The sequence below is a fragment of the Bubalus kerabau genome, chromosome 10, assembly GCF_029407905.1.
Source record: "Bubalus kerabau isolate K-KA32 ecotype Philippines breed swamp buffalo chromosome 10, PCC_UOA_SB_1v2, whole genome shotgun sequence".
Taxonomy (NCBI): domain Eukaryota; kingdom Metazoa; phylum Chordata; class Mammalia; order Artiodactyla; family Bovidae; genus Bubalus; species Bubalus kerabau.
The window spans coordinates 76,681,155-76,694,553 of NC_073633.1; the positions used below are offsets into that span (position 1 = coordinate 76,681,155).

The window sequence follows — 13,399 nt, forward strand, 5'->3', positions numbered from 1 at the left end:
TTTACCAGGGAGCCACCAGGGAAGCCCCAAATGTGACCTTAAGAGAGTAATTTAACACATCTGACTTCCATTTCTCTCATATTCATAAATGAGATAAACACAGTGGTATACCAGGGACAGGCAGAGGGAGTGCTAGCCAGGGTGCAGCTGATCAGAAGGTGCACTGTCTGTAGAGAATTTTGAAACACTAGTAAAACCTACTAAATGTCAGTCTGCATTTTTTTTTTAATTAATGTGACTTGTGAAATTTAGAGAGAAAATAGTGGTTCTGTTTCTATTTTTCAAAAGTGTAACGGGCGAGGGAGGACATATGTATGCCTTTGGCTGATTCATATAGATGTTTGGCAGAAACCAACACAATTCTGTAAAGCAATTATCCTTCAATTAAAAAATAAATACTTTCAAAAAAAGAAAAAAATGTTTCTCTGGCCAAAAAAAAAAGTAAAGAAAATCTCTTTAATCTGTAGAAAATTTCTTGGTCATATTTAGTGGTTTTTTTTGGAGGTAAATGAATTCTTTACTACAAATTTTAAGAGATAATGAGTGGAAAACATTAGTTTTTGTGCATTTAATAAGGAAATCAAGAACATTAACTTTACAGTCTTCATTTTAGAGAGATAATTCAATCACAGACCTAACAACGGGATGTGTACAGACTTGCTGGATGACAGAGCCAGTTGAAATGAATTAATTACTTCACTGTATGCTAAGAAAAAGAAATACTACTACTTATCTCAAAAAAAGTTTACTGAATATTAAGAGAATCACATGTTGATTAATTTTTATTATTTCATTTTATAATGATTGATAATAATCAAATGTTATTTTTTTAACAGACTCACAGACAATTAACTAGCAAGAATGCCAACAGTTAACATTTCTTTCATGTTTTAAATTACCTAGCATGGAGTTGGTAGAGTATGAGATTTGCCCCACTATAGAGGTTCACTGATTGACTCCGACTGTATACCTATACTTAAATAATTGCAATAAACAACCACTTTTATAAGAGCCTTAATGATAATCAGAAGCCTGATTCTTGGTCTTCTCTCAAGTTCATGGGGATAGGAGCTGGTCTTTGCAGCTTAGAGGACATCCCAGCAGCAGCTACAACAACTTCCACCCAAAGAAGCTGACCACCCTGCTCCTTCCCAGTTTATGACTGCTAAGTGTTGAGGACTTTATAATAATATATCTCCCTTGCATCGTGCTTAGAGAGAGGGCAGGTACTGTGTGCTCAGTCATGTCTGACTCTTTGCGACCCCACAGTCTGAAGCCCACCAGGCCTCCCTGTGTGTGGAATCTTCCCAGCAAGCATACTGGAGTGGATTGCCATTTCCTTCTCCAGAGAGGGGGCATGATTTTATGTAAAAACTGGAAGACTAAAATAATGAACTTGTAAGACCCATTGTTGTGAGGGCTACAATTCAAGCTTAGAGCATTTAAAACAAAATATCACAGTGACTACCACAGAGTAATAAGAACTAAGTAAGTAAGAAGAACTAAGGTTTTAATTTTACCTGATGTGTTAATAATTAGCAAAGTATTCTGCATTTTGGATACTTTATATTCTGTAAGTGATAGTTATATCAATATACATGTACAAACTGAGGAAAAATGACTTTATATTTAGCCACAGTATTTTAGAATCTCAGCTGGTTTATGTGTACAATTTGGATTTATAGTTTTCCACATAACTCAGAGGAAAATAAGTAATGATAACAATTTCTAGGAAAAGAAAGCCCTTATGAGCCATAGAAGTTATTTGAGAAGAAATCCATCCCTCAGTGGGTCATCACCTTCTACCATAAAACTTGCAGTACCTGTGTAATGCGCTTGTCCGGATACTTCCACTATGACAGCTTTAAAATCACCACATTTTGCTTCCTGAGAAAAGATGATGAAAGGAGAATATCAAGGTATTGCCCGCATAGTTTACCTAGCCTAAAAGTTGTATTCTCAAATTTTATCATTTTAAAGAGAATCCAAGAGTTAAGTGGGCCTCCCCGGTGGCTCAGTGGTAAAGAATCTCCTGCAGTACAGGAGACGCAGGAGATGTGGGTTCGATCCCTGGGTCAGGAAGATCCCTTGGAGGAGGGCATGGCAACCCACTCCAGTATTCTTGCCTGGAGAATCCCATGAACAGAGGAGCCTGGTGGGCTTTAGTTCATAGCATCGAAAAGAGTTGGATGCAACTGAGTACAGTGATCATATGGGCAATTGGGAGGCTTTTAAGGGAAGTGACTGTATTCATGTTTTTAGATTAGCTGTAAAGTGGGGAACTAATTAGGGAAGAGAGAGACTAGAAACCCAGCAACCTGTTAAGAGGCAACTTTAATTCATCAATTAAATCTAGAGACAGGAGGGCAGTTTTTAGTGAGAATGCAGAACAAAATATAGAGATACTTTGGAGGCAGAATTGATAGACCTGGGGGCTGATGTACACAGGTGGTGAGAAGAGAGATGAGTTAAATATGACCACGGTGTCTAGCCTGGAAGTGCAGCTGTGCCACCATTAACCAAGATGGGGAATGAGATAGGAAAGAACATATTTAGGAAGGAAGAACATTTTAATGAGTTGAGGTATCTCTGGGACAATCATCTTGAAATAAGTTTAGTGGACAGTGTTAGACTTGGGAGAGGCACAGATAAGCATGGTAGGGATGAAGATTTGGGTGGTTGAGAATAGAGTTCCTTCTCACATGGGTGAAACTGCCATCTGCATCAAATGTTTTGCCTAAGAGCAAGAAAATATGGTGTTTAATAGTACAGGGTCTGCTGAGAGGGACCCATCTTCATAGCTTGGCTCTGCTGTCTGTTTGACCTCTAGCAAAGTATCTAAACTCTAAATTTTCATAGGATTCTTGTGAGAATTACATGAGATGGTATATATGAAGTGCTGAGCTTAGAAATTAACACGTAGTGAACCACCAAATAAATGTTGACAATTACTATTTTATCTTAAATCTCAGACTTGAAGACACTGTAGTTCAAATTTCTGCATATAATATGGTATTCCATTAAGATTACTGTATTGTGTAGAAATCCCTAACTTAAAAAAAATTCGGTATTCAGAAAAACAAAACTTTAAAACCACTATATTAGATTTAAAATCTTTATTAGGATAAATTATTTGCTATATTAAAGGACTCTTTGTGAGTATATTAATTTATCAGATGCAAATTTAATCATACTATAGTAGATTTCACTTACTATTATGAGTAAATTCATTAATTAGCTCTGCTAGCACATTTAAAATTTGATTATATTATATTAATACGGGGTACCCAGGTGGCACTAGTGGTAAAAACTCAGTTGCCAATGCAGGAGACTTAAGAGACCTGGGTTGGATCCCTGGGTTGGCGAGATCCCCCGGAGAAGGAAATGGCAACCCACTCCAGTATTCTTGCCTGGAGAATCCTATGGACAGAGGACTCTGGTGGGCTAAAGTCCATGGGGTCTCAAAGGGTTGGACATGACTGAAGATACTTAGCACTATGTTAATAAGAACTCTACTTTCCACAACTTTTCAGCACTTTCACATCTTACTATATAAAATGGAATATTCTTATAGAATAAAAACAAAAAAAAATCCAAAACCTAGTTTAATGGTTCTCAAACATTTTGGTCTCAGGATCCCTTTATACCCTAAGATTTGAGGATATCACCAGCCATTACCTTAATAGAAAAACCAGACCAAGACACTAAAAAAGTAGAAAATTCGGGTAAATATCTTTGATGAATATAGTGGCCAAAATCCTCAACAAACCAATCCAACAATACAAAAAAAAAAAGATCATATACCATGACAATGTTGGATTTATACCAGGGTCACAAGGATGGTTCAACATACACAAATCAATCAATGTGATACACTACATTAACAAAAGGAAAGACAAAAACCACATAATCATCTCAATAGATGCAGAAAAAGCATCCCAGAATATTAAACATCCATTCATAATTAAAATGTTCATCAAAGTGGGTATAGTGAGAACATATCTCAACATAATAAGGACCACTTATGACAAACCTGCAGCCAATATAATACTCAATGGTGAAAAGCTGAAAGCCTTTCTGATAAATTCAGGAACAAGACAAGGTTGCCCATTTATGCCACTTATGTTTAACCTAGTATCAGAAATCTTAGCCATAGCAATCACATATGAAAAAAATATATATCCAAATTGGGAAGGAAGAGGTAAGCTGTCACTATTTGCAGATGACATGATACTCTATATAGAGAACCCTAAAGTCTCCACCCTAAAACTATTGGCACTAATAAAGTTCTAAGTTGCAGGATATAAGATTAATATACAGAAATTTGTCACATTTCTATACACTAATAATGAAATATCAGAAAAAGTAAAAAAAAAAAAAAATCTCATTTAAAACTGGGTCAAAAAATACCTAGGAATAAACTTAACCAAGGAGGTGAAAGACCTATACACTGAAAGCTATAACACATGGATTAAAGAAACTGAAGATGATGTAAAGAAACAAAAAAATATTCCATGCTCTTGGACTGGAAAACACAATATTATGAAAATGGCCATACCACCCAAAGTAATGTACAGATTTAATGCAATCTCTATCAAAATACTAGGCCATTTTTTACAGAACCAGAACAAACAATCCTAAAATGAATATGGACCTCAAAGAGTATTTTAGGTTATATCAATTAATATTTTCTATATTGGAAAGTAAACATATTTGTTCATTAATTCATTTATAAATAATAAATCTGTTGCATGTTGTAATAAACAAATTTTTGTGAAAATAGCTACAGCTGCCAACAACAAAAAATGTAATGGGAAACATGGCATTTTTTACATTTTAACAAACCTCTTTAATGTCTGGCTTAACTAAAGGCAGCTAAATTCTCATTTTTGCTTCTGCATTCAATCAGTTAAGATATCACATACCATGTAGCTCCCGGGAAATTTCACTGTACATTTGTGAAATGATGAAAGTGAAGAGCAAGCAACATCTCAATATTATTATGAATACAGCTTTGACCTTGTGGACCCATGGATAGGACCCCCAAGGTCCTTTCCATACTTTGAAAACCAATATCCTAGTTGAACAGAAGTTTTTTCAGTCCTGTGTCCTTTGTCAGTCCTTTTTCAGTCCTCTTCTAAGAGCTTAATGAAAAAACTTATCTAACATCCAACTCAGGTCTCCAGAATCAAAAGTAAGATATTTACAGACAAGAAGCTACAGGTACCACTCACCCTCACAGCCTTCCCTGTGAATACTGAGCCAGTTGCACTGCTTTTAAAGGCTCTGGTCTGGTTCAGTTCTAGAAGTCCTTTGTGATACTGAAGGGCAATTCGGGCTGTCACTCCTGAGCCGGTAGGACTTCTGTCAACCTGTTTCAGAATAAATGAAGATAGTGTTCACAGTGTTCTAGTTCCATATTACCTGGCTGTGTCTAAAAATCCCAGCTTTAATACCTGTTCATCTGCAAACACACAGATATTGGTGGTTGGTTCCTCATTGTAAGTGTCTTTTCCATCTGTTAATATAGTTCCATATAGAAAAGCAAGGTCTTCGCTGTCAGGATGATTAATTTTAAACTGTAAATAAAATAACCACCACATGTAAAATAAATATTTTCATTCAAATCTATCTTTTAAATAACAGATATGGGGTACTCTCAGATATAATTTATCCATATTTATCATTTTAAAAAATATTTTTTGGGTCACAACACTAAATATTGATATTAGAAATTACGCATTTTTCTAGATGAATAAAGATACTTTTGTTGGAAGTTATGATTCTTACACTTTGAGCCCTTTCTAAGGAGGTCATCCTGCACATATCCTCTACTAAAGGAACAGCTGTATTTTATATACTTAACCCCCAAACATATGCACTCTTTGAAGCACTGACCTCAGCATTGACCCCAGGACAGTCAATTCACAGGCCAGCCATGGCTGCTCAAACAGGAAGAGAAAGGCTATCCTTATCTCACCCTAAGGAACTTGAAGAGGATAATGCAGCAAAGTTAAGCAATGAGTATCTAGAGCTGAAATTAATATCACTGATAAACACAAGAACTGTAAGAGGCTATGAGCAAGCAAAAAGTATAAGGTTGCAGAAGATCTTAGGTTAAGAGAAGCAACTGGATGGGGCAAAAAAGGCTTATTATAACAGACTGAAGCAGCAGGTACACACAGAAGCAGGCAATGGCAGGGCAGCTAAGTCACATGAGCAGTAAAGCTAGGTCTGGCTCAAATGTGCAATGCTTCCTATTCTTCTTGGGAGGTCTGGTTGTTTAACTTCTGGATTTCTGTAACGTCTGTTAGCCTGGCCAAGATGAGTATAATCTTACTTCTACTGTATCCCGATGGTTAGTACATTCCCCTAGCACTTACCTATCATTTAAAGCAGTTGAAGAGATTGGAGTCTTAAAATCCAAGGAGTCCATCTATAACCCAGTTAAAGAAGCCTGCATATTGGACCTTTGTTCTCCATCCCTTAAAGCCCCCATGCCCCGCTCCATGATAGCACCAGCACATCACACCGCACACAGGGATGCTGCCCCCACTAGACTGAGCTCTTGAAGGTGGTGGGGTTTGTTCTTCCTCTGGTCTCCAGCATCTAACATAGTATCTAACATACAATAAGTCCTTGGTAAATGTTTGTTAAAAGGATAAGGACAAATTTATACTACATCTACTTTAGCCCCCTTCCCTCCCAAATGGCCTTTGCCTAAATCTGCATAAGCAGGATGCTGCTGCTGCTGCTGCTAAGTCGCTTCAGTCATGTCCGACCCTGTGCAACCCCATGGACGGCAGCCCACCAGGCTCCCAAGTGGTCAGCAATTCACACAAAGTAGACCTACTGCCTGCTTCATCACCGACAGAACTTCTCATATTTTCCTCAGAACCCTTCCTCCCTCAAAGTCCATCCCTTACCACCTTAGTGAGATGTTCTAGCTTTAATGAGACGTTCAAACTTCCTCCTTTTATTAAGAAAACAATGCCTTTTCCTCTTGATTTTATTAAAAAATAAGGTCAAATTATTTTGTGTCAAATTGTTAACTCAAACTATTAGCTGTCTGCTTACTGGAACAGAAAACAGATGTAAGTCCAGAGTTTCAGAAGTTTTCATGATAATATAATTCTCCATATTTGTATTGGAAGTTCTGGAAAAATGATAATTTAGAACAGGGTTTCTAGTATATATTTTCATTTTGCCATTTAGGTTATAAAGTTATAGGTTACTATGTTAAATTAAAGCCTCATATATTAAATAGGCCTTAAATAATTATTAGTAGAAGTATTCCAGATTCTATCTTTCCTAAGTTATTTTTTACTTAGAATAATAATTAAATTTTCATATGCTAAAACATTCAAGTATGTATATGAGTTTTATATACAGGTCCCAATTAGGTAAAATGTCAGACTTGTGCTAGAAGTGAAAGAATATTCTAGAATTACTTATTATCTAAACTGATTTTATAACAACAGTTTTCCCAAGTCAAACTGGAGTTACTTGAGTTATTACTTGGAGTTATTACTTCTCAGCAATATAGAAAAAAATTCACTAACTAGGAATTAATATTCTCTGTGAAATAAGAGACATTCTGATCAGATTTAATGAAATCTATTTTGTCAGCTATATTTGACAGTCACTATTTTCAAGTTGTGCAGAATGACCACGTATATCTAAAGCATTTCAAAGTGTAATATTATCTATTTTCTATTTGTTTAAATAACCACAAATTATATTATTACTTATTCTTAAAGTTAACAGTTGTCATTTGTTGAACATTTACTATGGTGAAGGCACTATTCTAAGTCCTTTACACGTACTGACTTACAACTCCCTATGAAGCACCAATTTCATAATTTCCATTTACAGATCGGAAAACTGAGGCACATGGAGGCAATGTGATTTGTTCAAGGTTACACAAGTTATAAATGGCAAATCCACAACACCCAGGTAGTCTTGCTCTAGAGTTTAAGATTACAACCGGCACCCTATTCTTAGTACGACTAGTAATCTAAATGTAGAGATATTTAAATTCTGTAGACATGTCATTTATATCTCCTCCATGTCACAGAGGAGGCTATTGAAAGGCTGTTGTTGAATCACGCGAATACACTGGGATTCTCGGCCCCCGGAGGAGAAGAATTCAATCCGGGGCCAGAGACGAGGCTTGATCGCTCAGAGCTTTTGTGTAATAGTTTTATTAAAGTATAAAGGAGATAGAGAAAGCTTCTGACATAGGCATCAGAAGGGGGCAGAAAGAGTACCCCCTTGCTAGTCTTCAGCTGGATGTGATATAGTCACTAGCAGTCTGTTAATGAAAGAAAGGAATGTCTTATAATTCAGAATAGCACCAGGCCCCTCGCCCATAAGATGCATTTTGGGATAATCTTGACACCAAATGGTTTATCTTGGGCCATAAAATAATTAACTTGAATCTTAAAGAAGGGCAGACCACCATACAAATAGTTTCATTTACATAGATTAGGGGAACAATATCTGAGTATAACATACTGGTTTGTCAAGTAGGTTTTGGGCCAAGAGGCGGAACCGACTTGGAGACCGAGTTTGGGGTAAAGGCGTAGTACATTAGCATAGCTTAAGACAAACATTTCCATAAGAAAAAGGCATTGGTTATCTCTAGGCTCAAGAATAGCTAACTTCAGGTGAAACCAGGTGTCATTATGGCAACACAGTATTTTAAGAGAAACCTCTCTTTAAATTTGTATAGAGAAGGAAAAAAATATTGCTAGTTTGTTTCCTCCTGCCGCTTAAGAGATAAAAACGTCTGACACTTGCAGGCTATGTCCTCCATTTGGAGACCCCTGGCCTTCCCGCCTGTTACCGTCTCACTATCAGCTGTGGCGGCAGCGTCGGTACTGACCTGAGCCTTCACTGCCTCTGTCACCGCACTTGCTGCAGCCACGAGGTCCCTTGTCTTTGCAGAACAAACATTGAGTCCTAACTTTTCAGCACTGACAAATGCATAAAATGCACCACCATAGGCAACGTCCACCACCACCTTCCCATGACCAGGAACATCCACCAGGAGATCTAAAAGAGATGTGTTTGAAAATGAGTTTGTTTTTAGTATTTCAGCAATAAAATTCACATCATTTTCAATTCATGTATATTTATGGGTGGGGGGGTGAAGAGTACTTTTTCCTATCTTAGGAATGCAGCAAAAATCAATTTTGAAAATGAATGTGCATCAAGTAAATAATAACAGACCTTTAGCTAAGTACATCTTTCTATTTTTAACTTCAATGAGGTTCACATAAGTTTTAGAACATCTGAATGCCATGTTTTTCCTAAATCATACTTACATATTTTGTTAACCATTCTGAGGATCTTTTCTAGAAAACATCATTGAAGCAGAGAGAGAGGAAACTCTGGGATATGAATGTGTGAAAACTATGAAGGAAAATGTAGGTCCCTCTCATACTATTGGGAGCAGTTTAAAACAGTGAGGATTTGGGATCCTATTCACAAACTGGTTTTCTTCAGCTATAACATCAAAACAAAATGGAAAACAAAAACAAAAACATTTTTCTATCCAAGTTTTAGATACTTATTTATCTAGAAATTTTCATCTCAAGGAAGTAACCTGCAGGCAAATATCCAGAATAAAGCCATTATAGAATCAGTGGCCTTTACAGTATCATTTTGCATCAGGGTTTTTATTTCGGTATTTTAAGTCCCTAACATACCCCAAATTTCACCTGAACTGCAGTTGTTTGAAATCCTGAATTTGTATTTCCAAAGGAATGGGGCTGGTGATATTTGGGAACATTAAAACTGTTGACCTTTCTTTGCATTCTCTTCTCTTTCTCCTCCCTAAGTCAAATAGGCTTAATGATCACTGCCTCTGGGGGAGGCATACAGCAGGGGAGAAAGCAGGTCTTTCTGTTTTTGGTTCATGGAAACCTCAGGAGAAGATATGTTGGCAAAGGAGTGTCCCAAAGGGAGAATAGTCCTCCTGGTCAGTAGAGAAATTTCCTCTAGGCCAAGAAAAGAGACTGAAGGTGCTGACTGCAGACCTGTGTGGTCTTTCCCATGGCACAGTGAGGAGGCTAAGGGATGTGGCAGAGATAGCCACAGGAAGAGGGAGAGGAGACAGGGGCAGGGGCCACTGGGCAGGGGCCACTGGATGGGGTAGATGATGTTTCCCTGGTTAACTATGCAAGTGGTTAAGGCCCCTGTCTCCAAGATGGAACTTTTAAGAAACCTTTGCTCACACATATATCAGAAAAGGGCCCATGGAAGGATGAGGCAAAGTCAACCAACAGTGTAAAGGGGTCTCGATTTAGAAATTAAGTTGTGAAAAGTAAAATAGTTCTTATACTCCTTGCTCTGCACAGTGATTCATACAAAGACACCAGGGAGCTATCAGTTTCAGAGCAGAATCACAGAATCCTTTTAACACATAATGTGTCAGAGCAAATTTATAATCAAGAGTAAAACATGCCAGTGGAACTTAACAGCAAAAGAGAAAAATGCTTTATCTTGATGTTGATGCAACGTGCAAAGCAGGTTTAATGAGAGGAGACTGAGGAAATAGATGGAAATGAGGGACTGCCAGAATGGGGAAAGCTAAGTGTGGCTTTGGAGTCCTCATGTAAAAAATGGAACTGTTTCCTTCCGAAGAGGATTGTTTTGAGAATTTCATGTGATAATGCGTGGGGAATGCTTGGCAGATTAGGAATGCAATAAATATCAATATGAAAGCCCAAAGTTTAACTTCCAGCAGGAATAGGGCTCTTACAAGGACCAATGAACATATTCTGCTCTGAGTTTCATTTATTTACTCAACAAACATTCACTGACTGCATACTGTTCTAGTACTTAAATACAGTGATGAAAATTAGTTTTCACTTTAGCTGGGTGGCGTAGCAATGAACTCAGCAACTCTGAGGTGGGGACTATTGTTATCCTCTCTTTATAGATGACACTGAGGCATGGAATTCCTTCCACAAGGTTACAGAGATGGGAAGGGGCAGAGCAACGATCTTGAACACTATCAGTCTGCCTTTTAAGCAACTTTCAAAGTAGATAATTTAAGGATTTCATTTTCTTAATGACTCAAAGTGACCATAAATGCCCACGGATTATTTTATGGTCACACAAGGATGCTTTCAGGAACTACTGTGCTGGTCGTATTGGCTGCTCCCACCCTAACCAACCCCCAACTATGATGTACACAGCTGGTGATCCTGCTGCCAGCTGTCATTTCCCACAAAACCTAGAGTGCTTCTAATCCACTGCTGGGGTGGCCTGGCGTTTGGGGGCAGGCGGGAGGAGTCAGGTAACCAAGCCAGTTAACAGTTGAGGTTTTTAAAGATGCAACCCTAACATAAATTCTCATCTCCCTTATGTGCCCTCCCAATCCGATGTGACACCATTTCTTCTGGGCAAATGATATCAGTTTTCCCAGTGGCATTCTTTTACCAACTTGTGTGTTTCAGTTGCCTGAGGCTGTTCTAAGACTCTCAAATGCCTGGGCTACTACTGCATGGTTCATAACATTCATAAACAGGTTAATTGGGAACCCCAATCCATCCAGAGGCTCAAGATTAAATTAACAGAATGATTTGCATGGCTTGAAGTCTTTGAAGAAAAGGAGTGATAACTCTATACCTGTACTGACTAAATTAGCACCCAGCTCAGTTCTAGTCAGACTACTAAAGCCTCCTCTGATAGAATTCAGCCTTCACTGATAGGATTTTTAAGGATCTCCCTCTTTGTAAGCATTATAATTACATTGTTTAGCATGACATACAGGCTCTGTACTAGAGAACCCACCAAAACCTTTTCAAGGCTCTGCACTCCTAGAGAACTAGCAACCTGAAATATTCTGCAGTCTTTGTATCTCTGCTGCTGCTGCTGCTAAGTCATTTTTTAAACTTCTAGGTACCTTGCATTCACGTATACAAAATCCTCAAAAACACTCAACTGAGATAAAAATGAAGACACAGTAGGAACGGAAAGCGAATCATGCTGCATAGCTTTAAAAAGAAGTCAGGATTTGGACCCAGACACTTTTTCCTGTTATTAAAAAGTAAGAGCAGCAACAGCTGTATATTCTTGAAAAGATTTAATTCTTCCCCCAAGAAGTGGGGAAGACACTTTTTACAGATGAGCTCCAGCAACCTGTGTTTACTAACTTGTCAGGGGTCGATAACGTGCTCAGCAAGCATATTTTGAGCCATCCTGGAGCCTGGTACGTGGTTGCTCTTTGCACTTTCCTTGATCCTAGTGGACCCTGCTTTATCCAACTGCAAAATCTTCTGGAATGCCTGAGAGAGGGGAACGAAGCGTTGAGTAAGGGAAACACGTAATTCTGTACTCCTCGAGGCTCTCCCCAAATAACAGATGGACACGTCAGCGAGATATTCAATATGAGTATTGTTGTTGAATGGCTAAGTCGTGCCCCACTCTTTGCGACTCCATGGACTGCAGCCTGCCAGGCTTCTCTGTCCATGGGATTTCCCAGACAAGAATACCGGCGTGAGCTGCCATTACCTTCTCCAGGGGATCTTCCCAACCTAGCTTCCTGTCTTCAGCACTGGCAGGTGGATTCTCTACTGCTGAGCCACTAGAGAAGCCCCAAATTGCATGCACCACACAAATTCACAAGGCTAAGATGCTGACATACATTTGCAGGGATTTAGAATTACCTTCTGTTTGATTGTAAAAGCTTGTGGGGTGGGTTAGTTGCGCTCGTGGGCTCCAGCCCACAGAGACAGTTAGTGTAATTAGTTGGGTCCCCGGCTGCAGGGCCGGAAGGGTCCTGCCGGTTACCTGTGGCCAGCACGAAGGCCGGGACACTGTGGAAGCGCACCGGGCCGCGACTGCGGCCGCCCTCGCACTCCACGAAAGCGGCCACCAGCCCGCACGGGCAATGGATGTTGACCAGGGCCTCTTGGGCGTCGGACGGGGGCGCCGGCACCAGCCCGAAGTCGAGCGCAAAGCGGCCCAGCGCCAGCACAGCGTGGCCGCACATAGAACTGTAGCCCTCGTTGTTCAGGAACAGGACGCCCAGGTGCGCGTCGGGCAGCTCGCTCGGCACCAGCACAGCTCCGTACATGTCCCGGTGCCCCCGGGGTTCGAACATGAGCCGTCGCCGCACATGGTCAAGGTGCTGGCGCATGTAGCGCCGCTTGGCCAGCAGCGTGGGGCCGACCACCTCCGGACACCCCGCCAGCACAATGCGCAGGGGCTCGCCGCCTGTGTGCATGTCCACCACCGACAGCGCCGGCGTCCCCGGGTCATGTGGAGGCATCCAGGGCACAGTCAGCGGGCCCGCCATAGTCTGCCTCCGTGAGAGAACTCTACCGCCACGCAGACACGCGCTTCACGCTGCGAACCCACCCGCTCTCTCCGCGATAAAGACGCA

The 13,399-nt window shown here is 39.8% G+C and overlaps 1 protein-coding gene across 1 annotated transcript in view; it reads right to left on the reverse strand.

Moving 5' to 3' along the window:
- L3HYPDH (trans-L-3-hydroxyproline dehydratase) overlaps positions 1-13,349 on the reverse strand; it is a 103,410-nt gene extending 90,061 nt beyond the window's left edge. The window contains exons 1-5 of the mRNA XM_055538228.1: positions 12,805-13,349; positions 8,888-9,057; positions 5,457-5,579; positions 5,235-5,372; positions 1,824-1,887 (exon numbers count right to left, since the gene is read on the reverse strand). Of these exons, the coding sequence (XP_055394203.1) occupies positions 1,824-1,887; positions 5,235-5,372; positions 5,457-5,579; positions 8,888-9,057; positions 12,805-13,312 (1,003 nt within the window). The 5' untranslated portion in view covers positions 13,313-13,349. The remainder of the gene's footprint in view (positions 1-1,823; positions 1,888-5,234; positions 5,373-5,456; positions 5,580-8,887; positions 9,058-12,804) is intronic.
- Between the last annotated feature and the right edge of the window lie 50 nt (positions 13,350-13,399).